The sequence below is a fragment of the Coniosporium apollinis genome (genome assembly GCF_000281105.1).
Source record: "Coniosporium apollinis CBS 100218 chromosome Unknown supercont1.31, whole genome shotgun sequence".
In the NCBI taxonomy this organism is placed as follows: domain Eukaryota; kingdom Fungi; phylum Ascomycota; class Dothideomycetes; genus Coniosporium; species Coniosporium apollinis.
The window spans coordinates 318,708-332,703 of record NW_006913293.1 but is presented as its reverse complement, the minus strand read 5'-3'; the positions used below and the strand labels follow the sequence as shown (position 1 = coordinate 332,703).

At 53.3% G+C, this 13,996-nt stretch overlaps 4 protein-coding genes across 4 annotated transcripts; 1 reads left to right on the top strand and 3 right to left on the bottom strand.

The window, feature by feature from the left end:
- Positions 1-280: 280 nt before the first annotated feature.
- On the bottom strand, positions 281-2,447 carry W97_06168 (uncharacterized protein; the record flags this gene model as incomplete). Its single annotated transcript, XM_007784178.1, has 3 exons — positions 281-528; positions 618-1,732; positions 1,786-2,447. 3 exons carry the CDS (start codon positions 2,445-2,447, stop codon positions 281-283), a joined length of 2,025 nt encoding a protein of 674 aa, XP_007782368.1.
- Positions 2,448-5,025: 2,578 nt separating this feature from the next.
- Positions 5,026-6,057, top strand: W97_06167 (uncharacterized protein; the record flags this gene model as incomplete). The annotated part of the gene is made up of 2 exons (XM_007784177.1): positions 5,026-5,597; positions 5,673-6,057. 2 exons carry the CDS (start codon positions 5,026-5,028, stop codon positions 6,055-6,057), a joined length of 957 nt encoding a protein of 318 aa, XP_007782367.1.
- A 686-nt stretch (positions 6,058-6,743) lies between these two features.
- Positions 6,744-10,631, bottom strand: W97_06166 (uncharacterized protein; the record flags this gene model as incomplete). Its single annotated transcript, XM_007784176.1, has 2 exons — positions 6,744-8,572; positions 8,747-10,631. The coding sequence occupies 2 exons, from the start codon at positions 10,629-10,631 to the stop codon at positions 6,744-6,746; spliced, it is 3,714 nt and encodes a 1,237-aa protein (XP_007782366.1).
- Positions 10,632-11,746: 1,115 nt separating this feature from the next.
- On the bottom strand, positions 11,747-13,839 carry W97_06165 (uncharacterized protein; the record flags this gene model as incomplete). Its single annotated transcript, XM_007784175.1, has 2 exons — positions 11,747-13,718; positions 13,784-13,839. The coding sequence occupies 2 exons, from the start codon at positions 13,837-13,839 to the stop codon at positions 11,747-11,749; spliced, it is 2,028 nt and encodes a 675-aa protein (XP_007782365.1).
- Between the last annotated feature and the right edge of the window lie 157 nt (positions 13,840-13,996).

Sequence of the window (13,996 nt, the reverse complement as noted above, 5' to 3'; positions counted from 1 at the left end):
CCAAGTCCACCACCTCTCTCCACCCCAGCATTCCGCAAGACTAACTGTTACAGACCGCCGGGCAGAACGCTATCGAATTAGGCCTCGCAGATTAGCGGGGGCCCGGTGTAGCGAGAGGATCCGGTCGCCAGCACCCTCGCGTTGGATGTTTGGCAATTGGCGGAAGTTTGGGAACAGTCACGCTGTTGGACATTCTGACGCTTGGTTCGATACCGTCACAACTTCGAGTATACCAAGCATTTACACGGCGTTAGATATGGTGTGTTTGGTGTAACACATATTACATGTGCGGCTCTCCCCAAGCAGTGTCCCAGAACCAGTAGAGCCCGTTCCCACTGAGGTCGACACTACTTTCGTCACCCGAGGGCTCTCCGGGCTCTCCTGTGGCGACATTGAACCCATAATTGCCGTATGCCCATGCTTCATTCCCTGTCTGTTGTGCATACTGGGAAACTGATTGGCCTTGGACCGCCTCTCCGCTACCGGAGCCATTGAGATACTGGGCACCATGGGAGCCGATAGGCAAAGCTGTGCAATGATACGGGTTAGCATACTGCATGCTCATGGACAGAGCGTAATTCGAACCAGGGAACCAGAGTAGATCACGAGAACATTACCTCGCTGTATCGATACCAGGCTTTCGTTCAGTCTCATAGCCCTGTCCACACTGATGTGCTCCTGGCCAACCGGGAAATGATTGACCAAATCCGCCGGCATATCGAGAGGAAGGCGAAGAGTGTCTTCAACGGAGATAAGCCCCGGAGTAGACGCTCCCGACGGCTCGCGACGATGTTCTCCCGAGGTTGGCTGTAAGGAGGTGACAGGAGCTAACATGGCTTCCGCTTCACGCTGTAGCAGCATGTGGACGACCTTTCTGAGAACGACGCTGCTCTGCATAGACAGCATAGACCGCTTGCCAAGGAGCTCTTGCAGCCGGAATATGCGTGTGATGGTTCGCTTTGCCTCCTGCGCTCTGTCAGAAAGAGGATCGGAGAGAGCCATCACGACCATGACGATTGCTGAGTTGAACAGATTGATGGCTAAGAAGGCGACCAGGTGACTGTCGGTAGCGAGTTGAGCAAGTTGTGGTAATTCGGTCACTCTTGAAGTTCTCACTGCCGCATTCCACCATTGCTCGGGACTAGGGGATTGCGAGTTCAGCTGCGAGGTGACCCGGTGGTCGGTATGAGATGCGGAGAAATATGTTGGAGAAGAGAGTTGGGGTGATGAAGGGGTTCTGGCCTGATCCTGTCCTGAGTAGCTTCTGCTGAGAAAGTTGACCTGCTGAGCAAGGAAGGGCCGGTGAAGGATAATAATTAAATTATCAAACGTGAGTTGTAGAGCTAGAGCCTGCAAGCGGTGGATCCTCTGGGTTGAAGACATGTCGAGATTAGATTCGCGATCAAGGTCAAGCACCAGATGATGCGGTAAGCGCTGCCGCCAATTCCAAAGCTTTTCGGTTATAGTCTTGACAGGTGTACTGTAAAGGTTGTCGGTGGCCTGTTCCACGGAATTCATGCTGTGTGCACCAAAGATGGTCTTGATCATCGGCGAGGCGATCATGTAAAGCTCATTTAACTCCCGCTGGTAGGTCGAGAAACAAACTGGGGAACCAGCGCGGTCGGAGGAGCCGCTCTTGAAGTAGGGACACTCATGAACGTCGGCAGGCATAGTGACATTGCAATCCTTGTCGTTGATTCCGAGAGGCCTGCCGTAAGTTGTTGTGGCAAATCTAGGAAAAGTTAGGCCAAAACACCGTCACACAGAGTTTCCAATAAAACTCACCTATCCCAGGTATAAATGGTCCACCAAACTCTTTTCTTTTCTTCGAGATCGTCAGGTCCTTCGGACAGAACTTCCCGATGAAGCCCGATGGCTTGGGCGGTTTTGATAGTTGCTCCTAGCAGCGCGAAAGAGAGATTAGGTCTGCCGTGATAAACGTAATACGAGCCCAATAAGATGCAGGCTTGCACGCTGGTAATTGAGCTTTGATCCATCAGCTCCACCAAGTGAGACTCAGCGTTCTCGAGCAGTTTCGATCTCCAACTTGTCCAGTCTTCGCCAGGATGATCCGTCTCCACCGTTTTCTTCTGTGATCGGTACCATGCAGCCATACCAAGCATCACGGATAAAAGAATGAGGAATGCCTTTTGTGATGGCCTGGCAAAGCCATCCTCAATGGACTGAAACTTGGTGCGGAATTTCGGCTCGTAGATGACCAACGAGAACCAATGAACGGCATCAAAATACTCTTCCATAAGCGTGCACACCACGTCCCTTGACGGCCACGGGCAGCCCAAAATGGAGGATATTGGACGCCGGTTGTTGCGATCCCGTCCAGTTACAGCAAGACGATGCTCGCCGATGTCGCCCCCGGGTATGGCAGAGATTGTTCTCTCATCGATATGTTGGCTACCAAGCTGGACAATCTGTGCGCGTCCGTACATGATCAGTTCATGCCCATGAGAGCTCAGTGGTGAAAGAGCTAGCTACCTTTCGAGCGATGCCCATAGCCGACTCCGCTTCGCCGTAATCTACAGTCTGCTGTGCACGGAATGTTGCCGGGGGTTCAAAAGAATCTCCTCGAGCTGCTGCCGAAGGTTCGCCGATATTTATAGGCGACTCAGCTTCCTCAACTGTGGATGACTGGTTTGGAGTTGTGTCCCGTGGCGGCGTTGGGCCCGGAAGCTCTCGGTCGCCATGGTGAGCGTCTCCAACCTTGCGTCTTCTATTTCACGACTCATAGTCAGTGTCAGTACAAGGGACGGAATACTCGACTGCATTCGAACGTCGACAATACCGGCTTACTTCCGAGGGTAGCTGGAATTACAGGCTGTGTTCGGTAAGCACTCGGCATCCGCTCGCAAGCAAAGCGAGCAAGGTCGGAAGGGATCACACTAGCTGCAGGATCAGTAAAAGCTTCCTTTCTTGTAGGGTTTGATCAACAAGCGTACGCGGGTCTTGTTCCTCCGGCACCTCTGACACGCGTTATTGACTCTTGTGGGTAGTGGTGTCCGGTCACGATAGTGCTGAGTATCATTTGTGCCATAGGAGCTCTGAGATCCCTCATCGGGTATTGATGCAGACATCCGGCTATCGCGATTTCTAGAACTCATTGGAGAGGTAGATACCATTGAGTAATCTTTCATTAAAGCAACCCCGAGGAACTGCGAGCTGGAGATCACGCCCAACTCAGGAGCATGTATTCTTGGACTTCCAGGCTAGTGAGACATAAGCAACAGTAGGCCGCGCTGGTAAGTACCAAATATAGAAAGACTCAATAACCTCTGATATGCCGTAAGGTTTAAAGCAGCTGCTAGGAGGTGTGTGGGTTTGCGTGTGTTGGCGTCGTCTAGTAGGACAGCGCAATGCGGCTGAGGGAGAACGCCTCGGAAAAGGGTCTTTCGACAGCTGTCAACGTTCCAATCTCAACAATCCGACATCCTCAAGCGCTCCCTTCCTCTCAATGGTAAACAGGGAACTTTGGTCGAGGCATTGTGACGGGGCTAAGACAACTTTCATGAGGGGCCGGGATCTACCGAGGAAGAGATCAGCAAGCGGCTCAACCACAGTTTACCGTATACATAAGAAGCTTGTTTGCACAACGAACGACAACAGGCGCGGCTTCGCATACGGACAACGGAGGAACACGTCCAGAGACCAACGACCGCTGCCGTCATGTGCGTGCCGTCGGGTTCGTGATCAGTGCGACACCCCTGGCGAACTCTGGAACCTCTCTTGACCCAAGCTTGTATATGTACCCCAGGGCGACGCGCAGTGGGAAAGTATAGAGACCATGACAATGCAACTGTAGCATCGAACCGCTCTGGTGTTCAGAACACTCAGACTTTACGAAGTACGCTTTCGAACTTACTGGGTGTCGTCGCCGTTTCAGGAGACCGTCTCCCCACGTCCTCGCTTCCCCAAGCGATGTCCTAACCCTGCCTGGTCCAGCGGTATTCAGGACACTCGTCAGCAGATGCTGCATAGCCCAGCTCATCACCTTTCGTCGACTATTTTTGTTGCTTGCTATCACAGAGCCGGTAACTCGTCCAATTGGTTGAGAGCGTACCGGGCGGCAGCGTTGCACGGTGCCAAGACGGATGTCCTTGCACTCGGGAACAAGATCAAACGCTCCGCCTCCATGTTTGATCCTCCCGCTGCATGGCCTTATCCGCAGTGATGGTGAGTGGCCTGGTATTGCAGCTCCACTCCGCTCTGTGAGAGTAGATTGGCAGTTCCGTAGGCGTACTTGTTGGCTTTTAGCGCCCTAATGACCTACATGGTACTGCAGTTCGCCCACGCAGCCTTTTATCATGGATCCACTTTCATATTGAACAAGTAATATTCTTTGCAGAGTTTCCTCTCGGTCAGCTGTAGTTATTTCATCGCACTGCTACTCGAGGACCGCTCGGGTGGCCGTAAGGATAATGGGTTTCGCTGTCAGCTCCATTCATGGTCTCGTTCTCGCACTCTTTGCGGTAGCCGCGCATGGTGCAAGCAACTTTCAAGATGAGACTTTACGGTGGCTGGCACAGAGACAGGTTGAAGTGCCAGGATTGTCGGACTACAGGCGACGAGCCTTCCACAAGAGTACGGAACATCCTCATCTCTACAGAACCGCGAGCAATACTGACGCCGTTACCCAGCTGTTCTGCTTGGTGACCATGTCTATATCCTAGGTGGCGAGCTCTCTCAAACCATTAACGGAGATCGAAGCTCGCTATACCAATCGAGCGCAAGTGAGTACCCGCATCACCGTTATCTGCAGTCCCAAGCCACTTCCGAGTCCCTCAAGAGCAACTTTTTCGGACACGGCCACAAGCTTTGGGAAGACTAGCATCAGCGCCTTGGCTTACTCCTTTCCTCTCAGACAGCATCCTCTCAATTAAAGTGAACCGCTCGTGGACAAACCAGTCTGTGGAAGTGCGAACGATTCAGGATGCAAACGTGCCCGTCCTCAACCTGCCGACATTGTGGCCTGACAGCGACGGCGCTTCGTTCTACCTGTGGGGGGGCGGGACGATGCCGAGCGATCCGACGACGCCGGATCTCGCTCTATGGAAGTTCACAGCGGACGGCGCCGGTAGTGGCTCGTGGAGTAAGCAACTGTCCTCGGATTCAGCAGCATTCTCGAACCTTACCCGTCCCTACGGTGCAACTACCGCGACGGGCGGAGACGTTGGCTATGCTCTGAGTGGAGTTGTGACCTCTCACTCTGATCCAAATTTCGAGGGCGATGCCATTCCACTGCCCGGCTTAGTATCCTTCAACATGTCCTCGGGAGGCTGGAAAAACGAGAGCTCTATCGGGTACTCGTCTAACGGAATGGGTCTCTGGGGCCACATGCAACACGTTCCCGGCTTCGGGACTGACGGTTTGCTCGTAATGTTTGGCGGGCAAAGTACCTCGCCAGACCTGTATCAACCAGGCACGTTCTCAAATGCGAACCCGGAGTTCATTCCGTTTGACAACATCACCATCTACGACCCGGTATCCAAGATCTGGCACTCCCAGGGGACGACTGGGGAGCATCCGAGTCCTCGAGACAGTTTCTGCGCGGTCGGCGTCCAGGGCGTCAACGGTACCTACGAGATGTAAGTTCTGCCTTGCACCTCGGTCTCGCATAACCACAGGATAAACGTAGAAGCTCACACTATTGCTCTCCCCAGATTTGTCCACGGCGGCTGGAACGTCGAGCTCAACCAAGCATACGACGAGCTCTATGTCCTTAGCATCCCGGGCTTCGTGTGGTTCAAGGCGGACTACATCCCCACAAGCCCGCGCATGGTTGCGAGCTGCGAAGTAATTGGGAAGCGGCAAATGCTGATAGTGGGCGGGTTGGATCTCAGTCAGAGTCCATACGCTTTCAGCGCGGGGGATCCGTGGCGGAATGGGCTCGGAGTTTTCGATATCAGTGCTATGGCGTGGGCGGATGAGTATGATGCTGATGCTGCGGCGTATGAGAGTCCGGGTGTTGTGAGGGAGTGGTACAGCAGAGGGTATGTTTTCTTGCGTTTCTGTCCACCGTTCGAGCAGTATTTGAGGCCAGAGTAAGCGCTGATCACATATACCAGGGCGCTGTCGTCCGTGCCATGGACTTCTCTAACGGTTCGGGACTTGTTTATGGAAGGCGATGCGATTAAGGGCAGCAACGCAACCAACTCCCTAGGTAAATCTGATTGTGACCATCTGTTTCAGAATACTTGCGCACATTGATGCTAACGGAAATTATAGCTGCGCCCACCTCGTCCGTCAGGCCAACATCGGCGGGGCAGAAGACTCCCATTGCAGCCATCGCGGGCGGCGTTGTTGCTGGCATTCTTGTCGTAGCAGCTCTCGCTACAATCGTTCTCGTCCGTCGGCGCATTCAACGCAAGATCAGAGAAACCGATGGAGGTGGCTCAGCGGCTTTGGTACCGCACGCGGAGCTCAGCGGCGAGTCAAAGGTTCTTGAGATGCCAGTAGGAGAGGAAGTAATGCGGAAGTCTAGGGCTGAGATGCACGAGCTGTCGTCGTAAGGTAGTGTCAATACATGATTCACTGCTGGATTTATTCTCTGCGACAAGGTGCTGCCGCCTAACCGAATCAAGATGAAAGGACAGAAAGAAACCATGTTGCACCAGGGGTATCTAAATATGTCAGCCGCCCCATAGCGCCGAGCAAGCGCCTACATTCAAGCAATCCTTCCCGTCCATTGAAGGCATTCTAGTCCTTTGAAACTCCGAAGTCCGGCTTTTCGCTCATGGCACCCTCCGCAACGTCGATATCCCATCCACCTCAACCCACCTCCAAGCGCCGCCGAACTGTCCCTGAAATCTCTCAACCTCCTTCAAGCATACAGCAGCAGCGATGTACCTCCAGCTCCTCAACTCCGCCCGTCTCCTACCCTTGCCCGCCATCCGACTGCCCTCCTCCATCCCGACATGCAAGGCCGCAATACTCCTCGCAAGCGCCTCCTCCCTATCGCCATCATCACCATGCGTGATACGCTCAACCCAGAACGTAACGTCCCGCTCAAACTGCTCCTTCATCTTGGCGTTATTCTCCCTGACGCGCTTGTTTTGCGCGCCCGCGCACTTGCCTAGAATACTCCCGCTAAACACTTCGAACTCTGAGAGCGGTTGAGACGGATGCGTCGAATAGGTAGACATCATGTCCGCAAGGTTGTGCTCGTAGGCTTCTTTCATTCCGCGTGCAGCCAAGAGGTGGTGTGCGTATTGTACGAGCGCCGTGTTGCGCTTCACGTGCACCCACACTTTGTCCATGAGCGAGGTGGCTGTGGCGTCAGCCAGGGCCTGGGCTTGGGTCTTGGAGCGCGCCTGGATGGCGGAGAGGATCGCGCGCTCGTCGATCGCGCGGTACAGCTTTCCGAGCACTTTGTCACTCTCATAATACCGTACGGCCCGGCTGTCTGGATCGAGACTCCTAACAGGGTCTTCGAATTCGTCGGCATCCTCGTCAGCTTCGTCTTCGAAGATAGTACCTTTGTCTTCGATCCGCACGCGCGGGCCGGGAGCCATAAAGTCCGGCCGGGTATTAATAGAGCGTGGAATCCGCTTGATGTCGACAGGAATACCAGTCTTAGAGAAGTCGACAGCGGTGGACGCGAGCTCAGCGAGCAGAATACAATTAGGATGCAGTGTGCCTTCGACGTAGCGGTCGGCAAGCACTTGGTGCAGCGTTGATATGCGGCCGAGCTGATCCGTCTCCATGAACTTAATAAAGAAGTCCGTCATGTCTTGCCGCACTACCTCTCTTCCAATATCCAGGGCCTTGGCTCTGGGGTAGTCGGCTGGTTCGTACGTGGTTTGAGGGATCAAACGCGGGTCGTAGATGACGTTGTAGAGATCTCCGTCCAGATCTCCACCGCTTAGGCAGCTGGGTAAATCACGCGCGCCGTGTTGGCTGAACACAACACAGTTGTGTAGAGCGTTGAGTGGAGAATCAGCTGGCACATCTACTGCTTTGACCACCTGAACGTCGCCAGGATGCAGAGCTGGAGCACGAGTGATGACCACTTTACCACCGCTAAGAACACGTCGGCCGCCAGACGCTGTCTCGGTCACGCAGTAGATTTCACCCTCCTTCAAGATGCCGGTCTCATCCATGATACCGTAGAGCGTAACGCCATGCTCGACGAGGATTCGTGATCGGTGCTTGATCTCGCGAAGCGCTACCAGTGCTGCGATCTCGACAGTGTGTTGAAGGAAGTCGTCATTGTGAAATGACAAACCCATGTCGTTCAGCATTCGGATGAGGGACGGTGTCTTCGTGGCTAGGCCAGTACGTGAGATCTCCAAGAAGGTAGCAGCGTTCACTGGAGACGAAGTCATGCGTCGGATACTCTCAACAGCAACACTCTGAAGCTCCAGGAAAACGTCTTCATCCACTCCAAGATCCTCCAAGATCTTAATAAATTGCCGGTTGAGATACATTGGTAGCGGCTTGAAGTTCGCTCCGCAGATCTCGAGGTCTAGTGAAGGGGATCCTTCGAATTTGATCATTGATTCGCGAAGTCGTATTACCTCACTGGATATAGTGGTATCGAGAGACAGCATACCCTTTGCACCTGCGGTCCATGTGATTAGTATGCACATGCTTGATGGAAACGCTCAACTGTCAAGGGAGTAATCGAAAACAACAAAATACCGCATGAGCATCGTAAAACATGCATTGAGACCGTTCGTCCTTGTCGCAAGTGAGGTAGAGTACTCTGTGATGCAGAAATAGAGAGCGCACTTACCACCAAAGCGTATTTGAAGGGCGGTAGGCTTCAGATTACGGGACATGGCATAATCAATCCAAACCCGCTTGAGAAGCTTCGGCGAAATGGTGCCTACACCGTCGCTGAACACACGACCATTGCGCGTCACGTCATACATGGGCTCAAGATTCTCCTCTCGGATGGTTACCACTCCGTTAGTATCAGAGAACGCTTGTCCGATCCTAGCTGCGCATTTGGCTGGAGATCGGATATGCGAGAAGTCACCAAGACGTTTGACGACCTCTTGAGCAACGATCAACTCCTGGTCGTGGATGAAGGGTGCCATAAACCAGCACGTTTGCGAGCGCAACGAAGAATGGGAGAATCCGAGAAAGGTGAAGCCGTAGCCTGCGATGTTGATTGAGCTATCCAGCACTGCCTTGAACCTGCTGTGGAAGATCTCCTCCATTGATGCGTTTGGGTCGAAGTGAACCGGCTCGTAGGTTTCATCGGCAAACGTGGTGCGGATAAACTGGTCAGTGTGCTTGGAGTAGTTGCGTAGGACCCTGTTGGTGACTTCCATCTCTGGGCCCTCAAGATATGTTCCTGTGGGCGTGATGAAGACCTTGTGAACTAGCACGATATGCTGATGGCGCTTAGTAAGATCATAGACGGAGCCCTCGTCCCGCCAGCTTGCTGCGGTGGTTTCTAATTTCATAATTAGGTCGTTCACATTGAACTCTTCAGGTGCAGCGTCCGGGCCCGGTATGGGTAGAGAATCTGCCACCTGCTGGACAGCCCATGTGGCAGCATGAGCGCCGGAGATTTTAGATACTCGTGTGATCGCGGGGAGGAGTCTGAGAACTTTTTTGGGGCGAAGGAAGCCATTGGTTGCCAGTCTCTGCACTTGAAACTTTAAAGGAAAAGGCCACTTCGCGTACTGCAACGCCTCATTCAATTGCCTCATGTCAGTTGTAAGGTCCTGTGTTGGGGGGAGCCAAACGAAGTCGTAGCGTATGCTTGAAGGCAGTCCTCTGTTGCGATCGAGCAGTTGATACACATTTGCAATCTCTGCAAAGTTCGACAGTACGATCTGATAAACAAAACAGCTGCCAACGATTTGTTCGTGAGGCAGCTCTATGCTGGTGATTCTCGTTCGTTTCTGGTTCTGATTTTGTAATGGGCTCGGTCTGGAAATGCTCATCGATAGCGCCGCCATAATCTCGCTCAGGTCGTTTGGCATGAAATTCGGGTCGGGATCTAAGCGGTACATACGAGGCGCCATGGTCAGCGTTAACGCGATAGCTGGATTGGCATAGCTGCCTGTGGTGATACTGTCAATGCTGTAGTAAGGAATGTCAATTCGGCATCTCCAGTTCACTCCATTCGAAGCCTCTAGGATTATCACGAGTGAGGTCTTTCCGAAGATGATGGTGCCGCTTCGACGGTCCTGAAAGTACGGCACATACGCGAGGGCTCTGTGGTGATAGTCCCAGACTCCGCAGCAGAGTTGGCTGAGGGCATATTTCTGCTGCAAACTTGGCTGGGGTGGGCCAAGCTTGGCCACTAGATTCTCTTTCTGCTTCTCGCTTTTGACCTTTTGCTCTAATTTCAGTGCTCGTAGAAGCGTCTCGTCAGGTTTGCTGGTGCTCTGAGTGAAAATCAGAGTTCGTTGAAGGAAGACTATGGTTTTTGCTCGTTGGGCCTGCCTGTCTTGAGGGTTCGGGTTCTCTCTGTAGCCGTAAATGGTCATGAAAGATGCCGCGAGGCTCTCGTCGGCTATTGTGAGGATAGCGCAGCCCTTGTTTTTCATCTTCTTGCAATCATAGGCAAAGATTGACAGCTGCTCAAGCGGATAGCGGAGCACATCAGTAAGGTGCTTGTCGTTAGCCGGAATGGCTACATTTCGGATGAAGATGTCCATCAGGTGTGATTCGAAAGACGACGATGTGGAAGAGAGATGGTCGGGCGAAGGCGGCGGAAGGATGGCTAGGTCAGCCTCCAGTGGAGAGAGATTGATGGAGAATGAGCGGGGTTCAGTGTGAGGCAGTACTCAGAGGAGCATCAACTACATCGGGATTAGAGAATGTCGAAGTGTCTAGTACGTCGTAAGTAAGAAGAAACGTGATGCAGTTAGTGGTTCTGCAAGCGAGCGTGTGCCGGAGAATTGTTCGAAGTTCAGTTCAACAGCTAGACAAACAAACGGACATGTGCATCAAGCTTGCTTTCACCAGATACCTAGGTAAGTACTGTCCTGTGAGCGTTACGCTGCGCTCGTGTGATGCTGTGGTGAGGAGGAGCAAGTCTTTTGTGAAGGGCATGGGCGAGTTGCTGCCTGAAATGGCCTCAGGCTGCCGCCAAGGCTGACTAAAATGGCAAGCGGTGGTCATTCTCTAGATTGTTACATTATGCAACGCGGATGCATATTAAGTTGTACCCATTGTTGAAGTTAAAGCTTTATGTAGCTCAACCTGCAACACCCATCTCACAGCGGCGAAAGCCGTCACCAGTCCATGTGGTTCATTACTCTCATAGCAATTATGTGTGTGAGTGTTGTTCATCAAAGAGAAATGTCACAGTATCTTCTCAGCACCCAGCAACCGCTGCATGCAGCCCGAACTGTCCTCGCATCTGCTCTCAAGAGAAAGCAAGTGCTCAAGTTGCAAGCCTCAAAAGAGATACTGCAGCCCGAATGCTGTTCAAAGACCGAATACGGTCAAGCGAAACGAGACGTGTTTGGTGTATCGCGTGGAATACTGAGCAAAAAGGAAGGACCTCGCCTAGTGCTCCACCTTGCCACGCGAATGAGAGTTGAAGTGGTGGAGAGGAACAGCAGGTCATGTTGTAGCAATGTGTTAGTCGCATGCAGCATAAATTAGTAGGTCTTGAATTTTACATCAACGTCGAGGGGTATCGTGCTTCGCCAAAAACCTTACTCACGAACTTACCTGCGATGAATATTGTCTCTGCTTCTCGTCAGTAGATCCATCACAGACTATCAGTACCACCCTCAGGCAACCTGAAACACACAGTTAACGGTCAGGCCGCAAACCCCACCCTCTTCCCAAGACCAGTCTGGATCCCATTGCTAGCCCCGCTCATGCCATCGAGTACTCTGCTCATGCCAGCCAGGTCCAGCTCTTGGCTCACCAGCATCTTCTGATCCGCAGACTTGACCTGACCGTCCTGCTCTTGCTCACCGCGGAATAGCGTGACATCTTTACCTGACCTGATCTCACTGCCAAGCAGAATCAACCGACGTTCGGCCACTACCAGCAAGTCCCGTTGGTTGGTGATCTTTGCCGCGGTGCTCTCGAGATCAAACTGCTCTATGCCGCTAATAAACTCGCCCTGAATGTCGAGGCTCTCGATGCGGGCAAGCCCAGAGCCGTACAAGGATCCGGTGTTGCCGCTCGTAGTGCGGGCCCAGTATTGCTGGAGGTTCGGTATTCGGTAGACACTGTTGTCGTACCAGATCAGGACGGAGTCATAAGGCACGCCACCGGTACTGCTAGCCGTACTGGACACGCAAATACCTCCCCTGGGTGCGCCGGGCTGGCTGGAGCTATGTCCACTGAAAAGTGATTCCTCTCTGGTTCGCCGGGTGTTTGGTGTCATTGGAGCCAGAGAAGTGCTGCTGCCACGGAATTTGTCGACAGTCGATGACGAAGATATTAAGGACGAGCTCGAGGCACCAACGCTGCCGCGGAGAGCAAAGGAGACAGGGGACGTGTTTGCAGAGGCTCGTGACATGCTAATAGGCCCGGAGCCGTCAATATCCCAGACTCCCCACTCACCATCGCTGAGGAGGGCAACGATACTCTTGCCGCTGGAAGCCCATTGGGCGTCTAGTATCCTCTTGCGCTGAGTGACGACAGGTAAGATTGCCGAAGGATCCCCTTGGCTTCCGTAGTTAGTAAGAAACGTTCCGAGCCAGGAACCTCCAGGCGCAGCCTGCGGGTTAAAGCTGGTGTTTGAGCGCGACGACGATTGTGGGCGCCGCGATGTTGAAGATAGCGGGTCATATACCCTAACCGCGCCCGTACGTTCGGCAACCAATAGCCGTGCATGGCGATGGTATGGATAAGTCGTCGGACTGAAGGCGATTCTGACAGCAGGGGACCGAAGATATCTAACCTGAGAAGGAACCACCTGGCCGCTCGATAGAGAGCCATCCAACGGAAGCAACACCCGAGAGATGATGAGCAACCCGGTGGCTTCACTTGAATGCGAGGCGATCAACAGGTCCCACTCTTGCATGTCTGAACTATCTCTTGATCGTGATCTGTCTCGGGCAGCACGCGAACTTCGTCCAGAATCTGCGTCATCCGCATCTTCTTCGTCGTAAGGGTCGAGGTCGCGGGCGGCAGGAAGAGGTTGCCTGGAGGTCCACGTCATGGATAGGTTATCTGGTATGCTCTGGTGTCCATGCTGAGAGGCCAGCTCGAGTTGCTCTCCTCCAAAGAAGCTGATCGCCGACCCGGCTACTTGCCTGGACTTCCGTGCAGCTGACGGGGGCGTAAGGGGCAGGGCAATGACGCGGATCGTGCAGTCTGTGCAGGCAACCGAAAGTACGATTTTGCGAATGAAGATAGTAGGGCGGTTTTCTCCTGAGCGTAACGGGTTGGAGGGAGGCAGACGAGGTACGGAGAGGTGTAGGACTTCGGCCGGGAGCGGAAGATCGAGGTGTTGGACTACCGGAAGGTAGGGCTCAGAAGGATCGTGTTCTTCGTCTTCGGGTTCAAACTCGGCGTCGTATTGAGGTTGGAACGAGGAGGGGACAGGCGGCGCTTCGTCGTCTGAGTCAATTATCATCACAGCATCGTCTTGATTGCCGTTCGGCTGCGCTTGAGTGGATGCGTCGTTCGAAGTCACCGTCGATTTCAGCGGTTTCCCTCCTCTCCATAACACTGTCAAGCCGGTATCGTGGCCGTAGATAATCACCGTAGAGCCATTTGGTGACTTGACAGGATAGACTTTCGCGCAATTAATACGGCAAGGGAGGTCGTAGCTGTTTCGAACGTTGGATTAGTACGAGCTTTCACAAGCCAAAGGGAAGGCGGGTTCAAACAGTACCTGAACTGAACGTTCTTGCCTTTGTGGGACACACGAGGTTTCATTCGTATTGGCATGTTTAGGTGATGGAGCTGTGCGAACAGTTGCGGTGCGGTGACGGGCAAGTGGGTGACGGAGCTCTCCAGGTTCGTGAGTCGCCGAACGAAGAAACGCGTCTCCCCGTGACTGGCATCAACAACCACTTCCACATCTCCCAAAGCATGCGGAAAACGC